This window comes from Eumetopias jubatus, unplaced genomic scaffold (assembly GCF_037043125.1).
Source record: "Eumetopias jubatus isolate StellerSeaLion01/CBP00866 unplaced genomic scaffold, mEumJub1_p1.0 scaffold_15, whole genome shotgun sequence".
NCBI lineage: Eukaryota > Metazoa > Chordata > Mammalia > Carnivora > Otariidae > Eumetopias > Eumetopias jubatus.
The window spans coordinates 84,424,134-84,439,163 of NW_028274821.1; the positions used below are offsets into that span (position 1 = coordinate 84,424,134).

The 15,030-nt window shown below is 58.2% G+C and overlaps 1 protein-coding gene and 1 pseudogene across 3 annotated transcripts in view; one reads left to right on the top strand and one right to left on the bottom strand.

Annotated features, from left to right (window-relative positions):
• The window catches only part of NEK6 (NIMA related kinase 6), an 84,143-nt gene that overhangs the window by 59,541 nt on the left and 9,572 nt on the right, over positions 1-15,030 (top strand). For all 3 annotated transcript variants that reach the window (XM_028107727.2, XM_028107725.2, XM_028107726.2), the window contains exons 6-8: positions 158-266; positions 589-696; positions 11,603-11,697. In XM_028107727.2, the coding sequence (XP_027963528.1) occupies positions 158-266; positions 589-696; positions 11,603-11,697 (312 nt within the window). The remainder of the gene's footprint in view (positions 1-157; positions 267-588; positions 697-11,602; positions 11,698-15,030) is intronic.
• LOC114212764 (large ribosomal subunit protein uL15 pseudogene) lies at positions 10,257-10,905 on the bottom strand (annotated as a pseudogene).

Genomic DNA, 15,030 nt, shown 5'->3' on the forward strand with positions numbered 1-15,030 from the left:
TGAAGGACAGATGGGAACACGGCCCCCTTTGTCCCAAACTTGCTGTTGGTTCAGCCCACCTACCCACCCCGTGCCAGGTGCCGGCTACCACTGGGGTCAGGACAGGGGCCCTGCCCTGCAGCCCGTCACCCAGGCCTGTGTGTCTTCCCCCTGACAGTACTTTAAGAAGCAGAAACGGCTCATCCCCGAGAGGACGGTGTGGAAGTACTTTGCCCAGCTGTGCAGCGCCGTGGAACACATGCACTCGCGCCGAGTGATGCACCGAGGTACGTGCCGGGCCCTCCCCGGGCTTCGGGGCCTGGAGCCAGCGGGAGGCCAGGTGCCCCTGGGGCCCTGGGATGCCACGTTGCCTCCGCTCTCTCTGGCTCCGGGGACATCCACGAGGACGTCAAACCACATCGTGCTGCCCAGCCAGGTGGCTGTCGTGCATCTTGCCCGTCCTGAAGGGGCGTCAGTCCAGCTCAGGGCCTCACACACATGCTCACTCTCAGACACCCTGAGGACCGGCAAGGTGCTCGGTGCTGCCTGTCCCACCCCACCCTCCTGACTTCCTAGCCCCACACCAACTGCCTTCTCCTTCCTTGGCAGACATCAAGCCCGCCAATGTGTTCATCACGGCCACAGGTGTCGTGAAGCTTGGTGACCTTGGCCTGGGTCGCTTCTTCAGCTCCGAGACCACCGCAGCCCACTCCCTAGGTAAGGAGGCCTGTCCAGACGTCCCAGCAGCTGCTGGAGGTCCTGGGTGACCGCGTGGGGAGAGGCGGACATTCTCCGCACAGAGCCTTTGGTTCGTTAATGCAGGCGAATGCCTTCCTGAGTCCCAGACTTTACTTACCTCTTCACGATAGTGACCCAGAGGGGGTAAACTGAGGCCCTGGGAAGCCTTGGATGGGGCTCCACTGCATCCTTACACTGCTCCACGCCCCTTCCGGAAAGGATGGCGGAGCCCATTTTGTGCAGTTCTGTTGTCGTACAAGGCGGCCGTCGGTCTTTCTCGCTGCTCTGTCATGTTCCCCTGCCTGGGACTCGGTCTGCTGCTCCTGGTGGGGAACATTGGAGCTATTTCCAGTTTTTGGCTTTTAAACAGGCAGTTTTGAAGCTGCAGGGACGAGGTTCTCACCCAGTAGGAGGGGACAGAGTGCAGGGGAGCTTGTGGGGCATGGAACAGGGAAGCGGTGAGCTGGAGGGCAGGGCACGCAGGGGCGCACAGGGGCGCTGCGGGTGGGGGGGCCTTAAGCGCCCGAGCTTGGCGGGCTGGCACCGTTCAGGAATACCCGAGGGCTGGACTTGGGAACACACTTGGGCACGTGTGGGTTTCAGGTTACCTGAAGCGATGCCCAGTTCAGAATCCATACACAGGGTATGTAACTGGGTGTGACTCATGGAATGGTGGAGAATGAGGAGTTTGCATTTGATTAGAATATAGAAACCAGCAGAGCCCCCAGTGGAACGTGGAAGTAGGGTCCCCCGTGCGTGACAACAGGGCATGTCAGCATTTAACCAGGGCCGGGCAGGAAGGACTCAGATATGACAGGGGCGGCCTGCTCCCTGCCCCCGGCCCGTTCCCGGCTCTCTGACGGCCTCCCTCGGAAACCACTCCGCCCTCCGCGGCCCCAGCCCACAGGTCCCCACGCTCTCCCCGAGTGCCTGCTGCATGCCGTGAGTACAAACAGCCGCTTCTGGTGACAGCGGAGGTGCTTTCTGGAAGACACACTTTCCTGGTGGAATCTGTCACTGTTCGTACAGGTCCCCAGGGCTTGGAGGCTCTCGGGGTGAAGCATACAATCAGGAGAAATGCGCTAACTGGGAATCGACGGCTCCAAGCCGTTTGCTGGAGTGAGCGAGTGTGTGTGCGTGCGTGTGCCCGAGTGCGTGTGCATGAGTGTGTGCACAGGAATGTGCGTGTGTCTGAGTGTGGGGGGCGGGGTTTGAAAGGACGCACAGGACCTGCCCTCCCCTGAGCTGACGACACTGTACTCGCACCTCCAGTAGCTGCGAGGGTCCATCGGATCCTTTGTGCGAACGAGGGATCTGGAACCCGGGGAGCTCTAGTGATTCACGTGAGTTACAGAGCGGCAGAGCCAGGACTTGAACCCGGGCCACTTCTCCGGAGCCCAGACTTCTCTAGAAGATGGCGGCTGGGCCTTGGAGGCTGGTTCTGGCTCTCCCTCTGCAGCCCCCAGTCGGCTGTGCTGTGAGGAAGCCTTGGCTTCCCCAGTCCCCTCAGACCCTTCCTTAGGAAAATCAAAGTGTTTCGGTGAGTTTGGGACTGTGTACTGCTCTGGTTTAAGGGCTTTACAAGGTCAGAAATTCAAGGGCAACTGTCAAAGAGAAGAGTTCAAGCCACTGGCTCCGTCCCCTGTCAGTCAGGCCCCTCCACCAAGGAGGCTGCGGCGCTCGTCAGAGCCGGTTAGGATCACAGCATCAGGAACGGGCAGAAATACGGGCTCGTCCGACAGCGTGAGTTGATCGACTCGGACTGGTGCACTTATTATATTAATGAGAAGGAATTGGAACTTGGGAAAAGGCTGCTCGCTAGGCTGGGCTCTTCCCGAGGCCTCCGAGGAGCAGCCGGGCTGAGTGATGGATGGAAGGAGCCCTCCTGGGGGGCCTTGTGCCCATGTCCAGGAGACGCCCCGAGCTGACGCAGTGAGGCCCTGCGCCCAGGACCAGCTCTCAGGACCGCGGGCCAGGCTCCACCACAGGTACAGGGCAGAGCTGAAACCCAGGACCCGAGTCCCCCAGATGCAGGGGGAAAGGGCCCCTCTCCACTGTGAGGGTCTGCAAACAGTCTTCTGCACACATTTGGTCGGGCAAGAGATTGAACTAATTGCCTTTGTATTGAGACTCTGTAAGGACTCGGGCTCAGGGCTCCTTTGCACCCTGTGCGTGGCCATGAATTATGCATCCACCACATCTGCGCACCTACTATGTGGGGATGCTATGGGGGCAGCCACGTTGCCCTGGCAACCACCTCCTCTCCTGAGACCCAGGCCGCTGACCCCCCCTTCCCCCCCACAAGGTTTATGCAAATCCCATCCCCTCCTGCCTCTCCCTCCCCCAGCCCCCTCCCCGTCTCTGTATTTGCTAACACGAGGCTGGCATGAAAGGGCATTAGTCATGCCATGGCCGGGCTGACAGGTGCGGTACCCAGCGGTGGCAGGGCGGCTGCCTCAGTGTCAGGAATAGGAGCCGTAATTAGAGCGCGGAACAGAATGAGCGTCAGACGAATTACCAGGCAGCAGATCATATTTGTCAGGAAGGATTGCATACATAAAAATTAAGTGACAGTACACGCCGGCGTAATGAAAGAAAAATGAAAGATTTGCCTATACACAGCTCACAAGCTACAAGCAAGTGTCTCGCTCCGAGCAATGGCAGCAGCTGCAAGACAAATGGTAGGGCTGGGAGAGCAGGCCCTGCTTGTTTGGGAGCAGAGGCAGGGCGGCCGCAGGCTGGGCTCAGGGGTGGGCAGTGCCGGGCCTCACCCTGCCTTTCGGGGGCTGGGGAACAGGTCTGATCGGGGGCAGCCCCTGTCGAGTACAGCGGTCAGAGCACGCTGGCTTCCCCAGGCCGTCAGCCCCTGGCCTGACCACGGGGCGTAACTTCCTTCCTTCTCCCTTCCCCGAGCTGACCGCCCTGGCCCTGGGCTGGGCGCTAGGGACGAGATTATGCAGCCTTCCGTGCTTTCAGGAGGCCCCCAGACTGGTCGGGGGACAGGGACAGTCAATCCCAGGGTGGCCTGGTAAGGGGGTGGGCAGAACTGTCTCCTGAGGGCCCACTGTGTACACGTGAGGTGCTGGGCTCCCCATCTCTAAACTGTGCCCTGCCGAGCCCAGGACCCGCTGAGGGCCTGGGGCTGCGTCTGCCCCTCCCAGGGCTGCCCTTGACTTCGGTTTTCTGTGGTCACTGACCTCACCAAAGAGGTGACTTGGCAAAGAAGACAAGGCTTAAAGGATGTTGGGAAAACATTTTGCTTCTTAAAAAGTCATCCCAACAAGGTTTCTTTTCTTTTCTTTTTTTTTTAAGATTTTATTTATTTATTTGACAGAGACACAGCGAGAGAGGGAACACAAGCAGGGGGAGTGGGAGAGGGAGAAGCAGGCTTCCCGCCGAGCAGGGAGCCCGATGCGGGGCTCGATCCCAGGACCCTGGGATCATGACCTGAGCTGAAGGCAGACTCTTAATGACTGAGCCACCCAGGCGCCCCTCCAACAAGGTTTCTGATCTCCATTAGACAGATGAGGACGCTGAGGCTCAGAGGGAGAGATTCCACATCCCCGTGGCCACCTGGCTGGCGGGGACGAGAGCCCCTTGGGGTGTCAGCTCCCCTCCGGGCACAGTCACAGCGTGCTGGGAGGTGGGCTTGGGTCCTGATGAGCTCGCCGGGGGCCCAGCCATTCAGGGGGGACAGGGAGCCCATCTACCCTCCCAGCAGGGGCCGCCTGGGACTCGGGGGAGGATGGAGCCTCCTCGGAGTGTGCCCATGCTCGGCACTGGGTGGGCCCTGGGGAACATTTGCTGAGTGGGCACACGGTCCTCACTGCCAAGCGCCCCAGGAGATCCATCAGTGGGGGCACAGAGCGCCATGCACATGTGTTCCCTGGGCCCACGCCTGCCCATCCCAGAGGCCCAGGACGCTGGGGAAACTTTGGCCCAGAAAACCTGCTTCAGCAGGTAGATCCAGGTTCTGAACGCAGACCTGGTGGAGGTCCTGGGAGGTCGCACCTGGCTGGCGAGGGGCACCTGGCTTGTCTGCCACACTAATGGCATTTTTAGGGCACAAACTGTTCCTAGGTGAGCTGACGCCAGAGAGGGAAGGAGAGGGTCTCCAGGGGCCAGCACAGGAAGAATGGACCCTGGCTAGGAAACAAACCACAGCTCACCTGTGTGTCCACTCATCCACTTAGCAGGACTCGTGCCAGGCCCCAGGCCACTCCCCAGGAAGGCCCCTGCTCTCTGGAACTTACGGTCTGAGGGGGGGAATCCATTTAGAGTCTTCACCGCCAGCCTAGCACAGTTCTAAGAATCATGTCGCAGGTACTCTGGCGACTAGTGCTGCGGCCTCCCTGGGGGTGGGGATCACCCCAGTCACTTAACAGAGGAGGAAGCCCCAGGTGCTGCGAAATGAGCACCTTTGCCGTGCGATGCCCTGCAAGACGCTCCAGCCAGAGCCACGAGGTGGTGAGGGGCGTGGCCATGCACCTTCCCATCCAAGGACCCCCGCTCCCGGCCTTCTTCGGAGAGACACTGATATGTGCATGACGGGGTGGTGCACAAAGTTGGAGCGTTGTGTGACCCGATGTTCACCTCTGCTGGAGACCCTTGTGGGAACTAGACATAGCCAGATATTTGTACAGATGTAACAATCTGAAATTAAGCCCACGCTGAGCACAGTGCAGTGTTTTCTCAAGGGCGAGGCTTCCCCCTGAGGGCTGTGTGTAGCCCCGCATGGAGGTGGCTGGTGGTTTGAGGAGGACCCGCCCGTGCGTGGTGACACAGGCGACCCTGGTAGGGGTGTGTGTGTGTCTGTGTGTGTGTCTGTGTCTGTGTGTCTGTGTCTGCCCGAAGAGCCAGTGTTGGGGCGGGGGGAGCAGGGCCAGTCTGGGGAGGCCTCGCATGCCCAGCTGAGGACCCGGGCTTCTCCTTGGGGGATGAGCGGCCAGTTTGGCGTGGGTGGCAGAGGAAGGGTTCGGGGGGAGGGCAGGACGGGGAGTTTGGGACAGTCAGTGGTCCAAGCCAGTGAGATGGGGGCAGCAGCTGGGGGCGGAGAGGAGGGGAGCCCCCTCAAGATGGGGGGCCTGGTTGGACGTCGGGGGTGGGGAGTTTCATAGGACAGATCACAGATAAAAGTGCAGATCCCTGGGCCCAGCCCAGAAGAAGCTGCTCAGGTTCCAGAATCTGGTTTTGGCTCCCTCCTGCGTTGTTCCCCTTCTCCCGCTGCCACCTCAGCGCCCCCTGTCCACAGCTCACCTCTCCCCCGGTAGCTCTGCGGGGCCTTCTCAGAGCCCTTCCCCCCTGCACATGTGGGCTCAGCACTGTCCCCGTTTTCCAGGGAGGGAAACCAAGGCTCCAAAGGGTGAAGGGGAGGACTCTGGGGACGCTCCAGTGCAAGCCCTCTGTTGCACCAGCGGGGAAACTGAGGCTGGGAGAGAATTTCAGTGCTCTCCTGCTGAGTGGTGCAAGTCTGCGTGCCCCGCCTGTGCCCCGCCTGTGCCGCTCAGATTGCACACCGGGTCCTAGCCCCCAGGCACACCTGGGGTGGGGGGTGTCGGGCCGGGACCCCACGTTTCTCTAGCCATTTTTAAAACCGCCATGTGGGCAAGAAGTGCCGCCCACAGACGCCAGCCTCCCCTTCATGTGAAATCTCTACCTTTTTCATATCTAATGAACACGTTTCAAACACGGCGAGCATCTCCAGACGCAGCAAGGTTTGTTTTGACAGGAGTGGCGCGTCTCTGGGATGCGGCCCCTTTAATCAGCCTCCGCTTTGAGGTCCCACGTCCTCTTCTGATATCCACCCGGTTTGAAATCCGGGAGTTCTAGGCAAAGACAGTGCCGGGAAGGTCGGGGATTGTTAGGCTTCTGTTTCATATGCCAGCTCCGTCCCCCACTGCGGGGAGTGAGGTGGGGGCCGGCCTGGGAACTGGCGGGCCAAGGATCCAGTGGGGAGGCTGCAAGAAGGGGCTCGGCCCGCCTGAGCGTCTCCAGAGTCTGTGCTGCTGCTTTGCCTGGCAGCGCCCCGGGGCCCCTGGGGCAGCACTAGGGCCACAGCCGGGTGAGGGCTTCAGGGGGCCCCTCCTCTTGTCAGCCTCGCCCACTCTTCCCTAGAATCGCTGCTCCCCTGGGCCTTGGGGATACATCCTCCAGGGCCCGCTGCAACTTGGGATGTCTTTGAAGTGTCTCATTTTATCTTGAAAACTCATGCAAGTTGTGCATTATGCTTCATAGTGTTTGAGTATCTGTTGTCGGGCTGGAAAGCAGGTTTTACAGACAGATTCCCAGGGGTAGGTGGCAGAATGCCGAGCACCCCAACTCTAAGGCTCACAGACAGGGTCCAGGGGCCTGGAGAATCTGCCTGGGGGTGGGGACACGGGGACCCAGTGCCTGGCGTGGACAGGCCGGCCAGGTTTCCCTCAGTTAACGCTTCGTCCGTTCATTTGTGCCACAGGTGTCTGAGCTCTAAAGCTGTTGGCAGGGGGCGACTGGGGGAGGCTTTACCCAGCTCCGCAGACTGTGACATGCATCAGCCTCTTCGGGGAGCTCACGAGAGAGGCGGTGTCCGAGTCCCAGCCCTGGAGATGCTGAGCCCACAGGTCTGGGGGTGGGCCAGGGTCCAGATTTGCAACAGGCTCGTCCAAGTGATTCAGCTGCAGCTCCCGAGTCAGTCTAGCCTTTCTCTGTGTCCTTCTGGACACTTCCGGGGACTGACAACTCACTCCTTCCTGATGGGCCCACTCCTGGGAGGGCCCAGCACAGCGTCAAGGCTCAGTCAACGTGGGATGCAGAAGGACGGATAAACGGATGGACAGGTGGATGGATGGACAGACTGATGGATGGATAGATAAGCAGACGACAGATGGGTGATGATGGGTGGGTGGATGGATGGATGGATGGACGGATGGATAGCTAGATAGAGGGATGGATGGATGGTACCTGCAGCACTGGCATCTTAGGAGAAGGTCCCCAGCACCTTTGGGTGTTTGCCTTTCCCTTGCACTGTGGAAATGGGAGTAAAAGCAGAAAGAGCCATGGAGGTGTTGATGTTTGGGGGGAGCATGGAGGAGAAGGGGTGGTGGTGTTCCTTGACCCTTCTTTCCCCGCGTTCCCAAAGGCTTTCACCACACACAGGCCTGAGGAGGGATCTGGAGCCCCAGCAGAGGGAGAAAGTGGTAACAGAACAGAGGGATAAACCAAATGTCCAGGCCTCACTGAGCAGCCAGCTCCTCCTAGCCAGGGGGAGGGCGGCGGGGGGCAGCTGAACTGGACCACAAAGGAGCCCCCTTGGAGGCAAGGGGATCAGCAGGTGCAAAGATACAGAGGTGAACTGAAGAGCAGGTGGGGTTGGGCTGGGGTAGCCATGTGAGGGACTCGAGCAGCGGCCAGGCACTCGCCACCTTCTGGTGGGCCTGGCCACTCCACAGGTCATCTGTCCCCGAGTTCCTCCTCGAGAGGCCCAGGTGGGTCTCAAATGAACAGAGGACAAGACTGAGGGTGGCGAGAGGTGTCAGGGCCAGCCTGTGCTCCTAGTCCCGAGGGGCTGGGCCGGAGGGTAGGGGTGCAGGGTAGCCAGCGGCAGGCACTGCTGTCCCTTGCTGAGGATGGGACCTCTGACCTCCATCCGCAGCATCCTGGGTACCAGAGTCACATACAGTGTGGTCGAGAGCTGCTGAGAGCTGTTCGGATTCCATCCTGTGGTTTCCATGTAACAGGTCATCCATTTCATACTTGCCCGTTTATTTTGCTGCCTCATGACCAGAATATTCAAGGAGTTGCTCCTTGAAGGTGCAGTTTGTTTACAGAATCCCACATGGATTCATATGTTGACTGACAGCTCTTTCAGCTGGATAGCAGCCTGCTGATAGGATGACACATCCTTCCAGCATGTATTTAAGTGATGGCTGCCGTCCTTGTTGGGGATTATTGCCATCAAAGGGTGGTTGGTGTCCACATAGAGCAACAATCAGGGAGTCCCTCTGGGGGTAGCACATTCAGTAGACGGTGCGCTAGGCTGCAAGAAAATGGTGTTAACAGCGGTAAGATGCGTACAGATTCATCGACTCAGTGAGTAGGTGGTTAGAAGGTGCCCCCTGTGACCTGGTCCTAGGCAGGGCACTGGGACCCTTTGGTAAACAAGGTCCTGCCCCAGGGAGGTCAAGCCCAGAGCAGGCCTTCCCACCTCCGTTCACAGCCTCTACAGGTTGGCCGTAAACCCTTCCCACCCGTCTCTAATGAGATGAGACGCACAGGAAGGTAATAAAGCTTTCAAACAGCTAAACTTTTCAATGCAAAGGACTGTCCTTGAGTTTGAGATTATAAGTTTTTCCACTTATGCTGGTGTTCAACTGTCTTCTCTTTTTAAAAGAATAGTGACACCATTAAATGGTAGTTGGGGTTTTGTACTTTTAAAACACCCTGACTTGGGCCCCTGCTTTGGGGTGCCTGTTGTTTCCCAGCTCACTGAAAGGCCTGTTCTCCCCCAGGGGCCCATGCGTTTCGTGGTGCAGGACCTCCCTCCTTCCTAGGTCATAAACCGCATCTCGGACTCAGCCTCTGCCGAGCTGGACTCCGGCTCCTGACTTTGGCTGGACCAGCAGCAACTGCCATCACATTCGTATGGTCTCCGCAGGCTGGTGAAAATGCTGTCTGTGTAGCAGCCTTCAAAGTCTGATCTAAAAGTATCCAGAACAATCATCCTCCAAATAGACTGAGCTCAGAGTCTCAGACCACAGATCAGTTTACAAATCCAGACTCTGGGCCCCTCCTCAGCCCTGCCAAAGCAGCCCCTCTGCTGCAATGTGCATGCCTCTGGTGATGGGGAGCTCACCTCCTCTCAGGAAATCCTCTCCTCTCTGTATAGTTCCAAATCATCAAAAGTGTGCCCCCTCTGCTTTTTAACTGAGATGGGACATACATACACGTCCTGTTCTTGATAAAAATGGGATCAGATAGTGTGTGCTCTTCCGTACCCGGCTTTCACTCAGCATCACGCCTGTGAGATGGATCCATTTGGTGGCATGCATGTATCCGAGGTTTGTTCTTGTTTGTTGCTGCGTAGTATTCCATCGTGTGAAGAGGCCCCTTCTACTGTTGTTTCCAGTTTCTGGCTATTATGAGTAAAGCCCTTTTGCACATTCTTGATCACGTCTCTTGATGGACAGAAGCGCTCGGTTTTCTCACGCATTTCCCTGGGAGCGGACCTGCCAGGTTATGGTGTCGGCCATGTTTTTGGCTGTAGTAGATGCTGTGGTGCATGGTTTTCCAGGGTGGGGGTTCCATTTTTTGTCCCCATCAGCAACGCATGAAGGTTCCAGTTTCTCCACACGTCCCTGAGTTGGTTGATAGCAGTCTTTTTAACTTTAACCATTCAGGTGGATGGGTGGTAGTAACTCAGTGTGCTTTTAATTTGCCCTGGTGACTAATGAGAAGATCATTTCATGTGTTTCCTGGCCACTTGGATATTCCTCTTTTGTGAAGTGCCCTTTTAAGTCTTCTGCAAATTTGCGGGGGGGGGGGGGGTTGGGTTTGTCTTTTTTTTTTTTTTTGAGAAAAGCACTTGTTAGCATTTAATGAACCCCCCAAACGTGGCTTCAAGCTGCTAGAATGCAGGCACCCCCAACACCTTTAATCTTCTCCTCTGCTCTTCTACTGAAGAATTTGGCCTTCACGATGACAGGCTGTTTTGGGAGTCTTCCCTTTCCCAAAACTTTGTAGTAGCCCGATCGCACCACATCAATGATAGGAGCAGCTCCAGTCTTGTTTTTGGCGGCATTTACCCGTGTCTGCTCACTGACCAAGGTCCACAGTTTATCAAGGTTGACGGTTGGGCAGAAGCTCTGGTTCCTCTTTAAGTGGTAACGTCTCATACCAGCTTTTCCAAAGTAACCTGGGTGATATTTGTCGAAGTTGATCCTGTGGTGATGCATGCCACCAGCATTACCCCGGCCTCCTGAGTGCTTCCGGTGCTTGCCGATGTGGCCGTGGCCGTGACTCACGTGGCCTTGAAGTTTCTGGGTCTTCCTCTGTCTGGATGGCATGTCGGCAGCCCAGGTGGAAAAGCTGTCTTTTACTTAATGATTTACAGAAGTTTTAAAGTCTATCTTGAGTTTGGGGCCATTGTTGGGCATATGTATGGAGACTACTTTCTCCCAGCCTGTGGCTTGCCTCTCGATTCTCTGAACGGGTCTTTTGGGAAACTAAAGTTCCTAATTTTAATGAAGCCCCAATATATCAGTCTTTTCGTTTATGGTTACTATCTTTTCTGTCCTTGGTTTGATGTAAGAAATCTTGGCTAACCCCAAGTCTGGACATGCCGGTCGGTGGCGGCTAAGAGCTCACTCTCTCGAGCCCAAAGATCTGGTTTTGAACCTCAGTCCTGCCGCTTTCCTGAGCCTCCGTTTCCCCATCTGTAAAGGGGGGGGGGTATGCCTCGCTGGGGGACTGTTAGGAACACGGATGAGCTAACACATGTGATGCGCTTCGCTCAGCGTTAACAGGGCTTGGTTTTTTTCCACTGTTGAGAGCCTTATCTGGACTCTTCTAGGATTCAAGCACCCACCTGGAAGGACAGTTGATCATTTGCTTCCCAGAGCCTGGCCACTGCACCCCACTCCCCTGGACACTTGGCAGAAACATGTATCCCCAGCTGCCCAGCCCCCAGACCAAGTCTCAGGTCTGGGGCCGGCCCTGTCCCCGGGGGCTTTTCGTGCCCTCCCCAGTGTGGGAGCTCCAGTCTGGCCTAGCCCTCTCCTCTGACTGAGCCGGGGAGAGGAGGAGAGGGAGCCCGAGGCCCGATCTCCCCAACGCCCATGCCTTCCCCTCCCCCTCACATCCTTCTCTGCACAGAGCATAAGCACCCACCCACCCCCCTCCTGTGTTTCAGTGGGGACGCCTTACTACATGTCCCCGGAGAGGATCCACGAGAACGGCTACAACTTCAAGTCTGACATCTGGTCTCTGGGCTGCCTGCTGTATGAGGTGAGTGTCCGGCCCACAGCTCAGCGGCTTTCGGCGGGGTGTGCTTGGCAGGGGCCCAGCCCGGATGGGACTCACCCCACCAGCTCCAGGTGGGACCGCGGGAATGGGCGACGCCCAGCCACCTGTGGCACCAGCTCCATCTGGGTCCTGGCCTTCACCCCGCTCGGCCCAATGTCTGCCTGATTAACGTCGGGCTGGAGGAGCTTGTTAGAGGCGTGGCCGGTGGCAGACTGGGTCCTGTGTCACTCGTGGGCAGCTCCGATCTGCAAAGGGAGACGGATGAGAAACAGGGTCCAGTCCGCCTGCATGACGGAGGGGGCACAGACAGGGGGTCTGGCTGCCCCAGTTTCCCTGCTAACCAGGGTGCTCTCGTCCACTGTTGGTCATTCACCCGTACGTCAGGCCTCATGCAGGGCCCTGGGGACGGAGGAGTCAGCTCTGGCCCGTGCTTCTGACACGCTCCTCACAGAGGGTGTCCGCGCTCTTCCAGGCTCAGCCACACGGGCCTCACTAAAGACCACTGTCCCCTCCCCTGAGCTGTGAAATGGAGCCATCAGATGGCCATTTCTGGCCAGTCTGGATGGAGGGACGGGCATATTTCTAAGTCTTGGCAGGCTCAGACAGGCGACGACAGGAGCATGTTGTGACCGGCCCCCCGGAGGTCTGGGAGCACAAGCCATTCCTAAGCTATGACACTGCTGCAGCCGCCAGGGGAGGGAGGGAGGCCTGAGCCCTCCAGTATCTTTGAGCTGGCGGCCCCAACCTCCAGCACCCTGGCCTGGACCACCTAGTTCTGGACAGCTCTGGGATTCTGCCCACCTTGCTGAGCCTGCCTCCCCGTCTGTAAAATGGGAATAGTCCCCATCCCACACCGTCCCCGTCTGGATAAATGGAAGAACAGACATGAAAGGCTTTGAAAAATCCTCCGAGGGCCATGAGACACCAAGCGCAGTTTGCTTTTAAAATTGGAATCTTGATTATTTTTCTGCTTTCCCTGGAGCTGACTTGAGCACGTGTGGGGTCTGGTTTGGAGCAGATAAGCTAAAGAGACTTATTCTCAAGCTGACGTGGCCCAACTGTTAGGGCAGCGATGCCCAAGATAGTGCCAAGGCCCGCCCCCCCCGGGGGGCGTTTGGGGGTCACAGAGACCGGCTTCTTTGCTTCCTTGGGACTGTGGACTCTGGGAATGGAGCTCACAGTCCTCGGGTATAAACTGAAGGAATAAGCTGCCCACTGCCGACCCACATAGGGCCCGCGGTGGCTCCTGTGGCCAGGGTCTTTGGTGGTATGTCCCCCGCCCCCTGCATTACTGTGTGAGCCTTTGAGGTCAAAATGGATCCCTTTGCAAGGTTTAAAGTTCGCAGCATCTCTGTTGTGAGTAAGAGCAGACATTTCATTTTAAAGAAGTGGCCTAGTGATCACAGAGGAAGCCAGGTGGCATCTGTGGCTGGGACCCCCTTCTCCTGGAGGTTAGCAGTGTGGACGGCCCCCACTGTCATCTTGAAGTGAGTCAGGCCCTGACAGTCAAGAGATGGGGCGCAGACCTGCTTTCTGGGACCCCGCAGGACATCTGTTGTGGGAGGAATTCTTTGAATGGCCACCAAACGGGGGCAGCCAGGCTGAGGCGGTGCCCAGCTGGTGGCCGCAGTGGGTCGGGGAGTGCGGGGCGGTTCCTGGCCCCCTCGGGTGGAAGAGGGCTGCGTTGTGTCTCCTTCCCCTGTCCCTCTCTCTCTGCACGGACCGGCTGGTGTGGGGTTTGGGAGTGCGGAGTGGTGGGGGTAGGTGATGAGCTAGGGAAGGACAGTGGGTGCGGGAGGGAATCTGGAGGGAAATCAGCATCTTTGGCAACAAGAGAAAAGAGATGAAAGTCAGCACGTTCTCAGCAAGGATGACAGGAAAGAAACCTGCTTGTAGTCGGTGTCCCACGTGGCTGCACATTTGTAACGGCCCCAGAGGGCTGGTTTGGTTTCGTTTTGCTGAGAAGGAATTAAAACCAGGTGGGCAAACCTCCAGAGTCACACAGAAGCTCTGGTACTGGGGTCTGTCACCCAAGATGAATCAATGACTTCGGGGTCTCTCCAGCTGTCTCTCCAAGTCCAGGTGAACACCACGGCCACCAGGGCTGCTAAGGCCAGTGACAAAGCCAAGCCCAGGTCATACGCCACCCCAGCCCTCCCCAGGCTCAGTGCTCCAGCTTCAACAGCCCTGCCCACCTGCCCAGGCCTGGGGTCTGAGGAGGGGATTCCATCCCCCTACTACCTGGGCACCGTCCACCTGGGTGTCAGTCCTCAAGGGGAGGGAATGCCGCTCCTGGTCTCCCCAGGCCCAAGCAGATGCCCTCAGCGTGGCAGGGGTTAGGGGGTGGGTGCGATTTTGAATCGCACTGTGTGCACACGCAAGCACACAGCTAACTCGCACGGCTGCAGTAATTCGGGTGAGTGCGGGCCCACTTTGGTCGGAAGGACCTGAGTTCAAGGCTCCGCTTCCTCCCTCACCCCATAAAAGGCCCTGGGGGCCAGTCAGCATCTCCCTCCGGGAGCTTCCCTTGCCCCAGTGCGCACAAACACGAGCGGAGTCTGGCTCAGAGAAGGCCCTCCGACAATGGCAAGCAGGTCACTGACACCCAGCCACTACCCCCTGGCTGCCGGGTATCTGCCGCCTACCTCTGGCAGCGAGGCCCCTACAACCGGCCCCATTTCCCTTTTTGCTCTGGCCAGCGGGAAGCCGAAATGCACCTTGGTCTCCTTTTCTGTGGAGGACTCGGCTCTGTCCTCCTGTCCTCCTGGATGTTGTCTCCGGGCCAGATGGCTGGTTCATCTTATTTTTCCATTCCGGGTTTGCGGTTTCCGGAAGCCGCTTCCTGCCCGGGTGAACCCTGAGGATCTCCAAACACAGACACGCGGGCCTTGTAGGGTGTGAGACCTGCGTGTGACGGGTGGCTTTGCTCCCCTCCCGGGGGCCAGAGGATGGCAGCTAGCTCTCCGTGCTCGTGCCAAGCCTGTGGCACAGAGCCACCCTGCTCCCTGCCCGAGCCTTTGTCTCAGCTCCCGGAGGCAGATGCCCGCCTGGGGCCCGCAGTGCCCGGTTCGACGGTCCCGGGGAGGCCATCCTCTGCATCTCGTCTGTGGCACCAAGCACGTGTCTCAACCAGGCAGTGTCTGCGCTCGTGGCTTCCGAGCATCAGGCTCTGGTTCAGCCAAGCTGATATATTTGTTGGCAGCGTGTGGGGCCCTGCGGCTCGCAGCCAGGGAGGGACGTCCTGGCCGTGGGAAGTCGGTGAAATCCGTCAGGTCCTTCGGGCACGGTCGTCCTCGGGGCCAGTGGGCACGGATC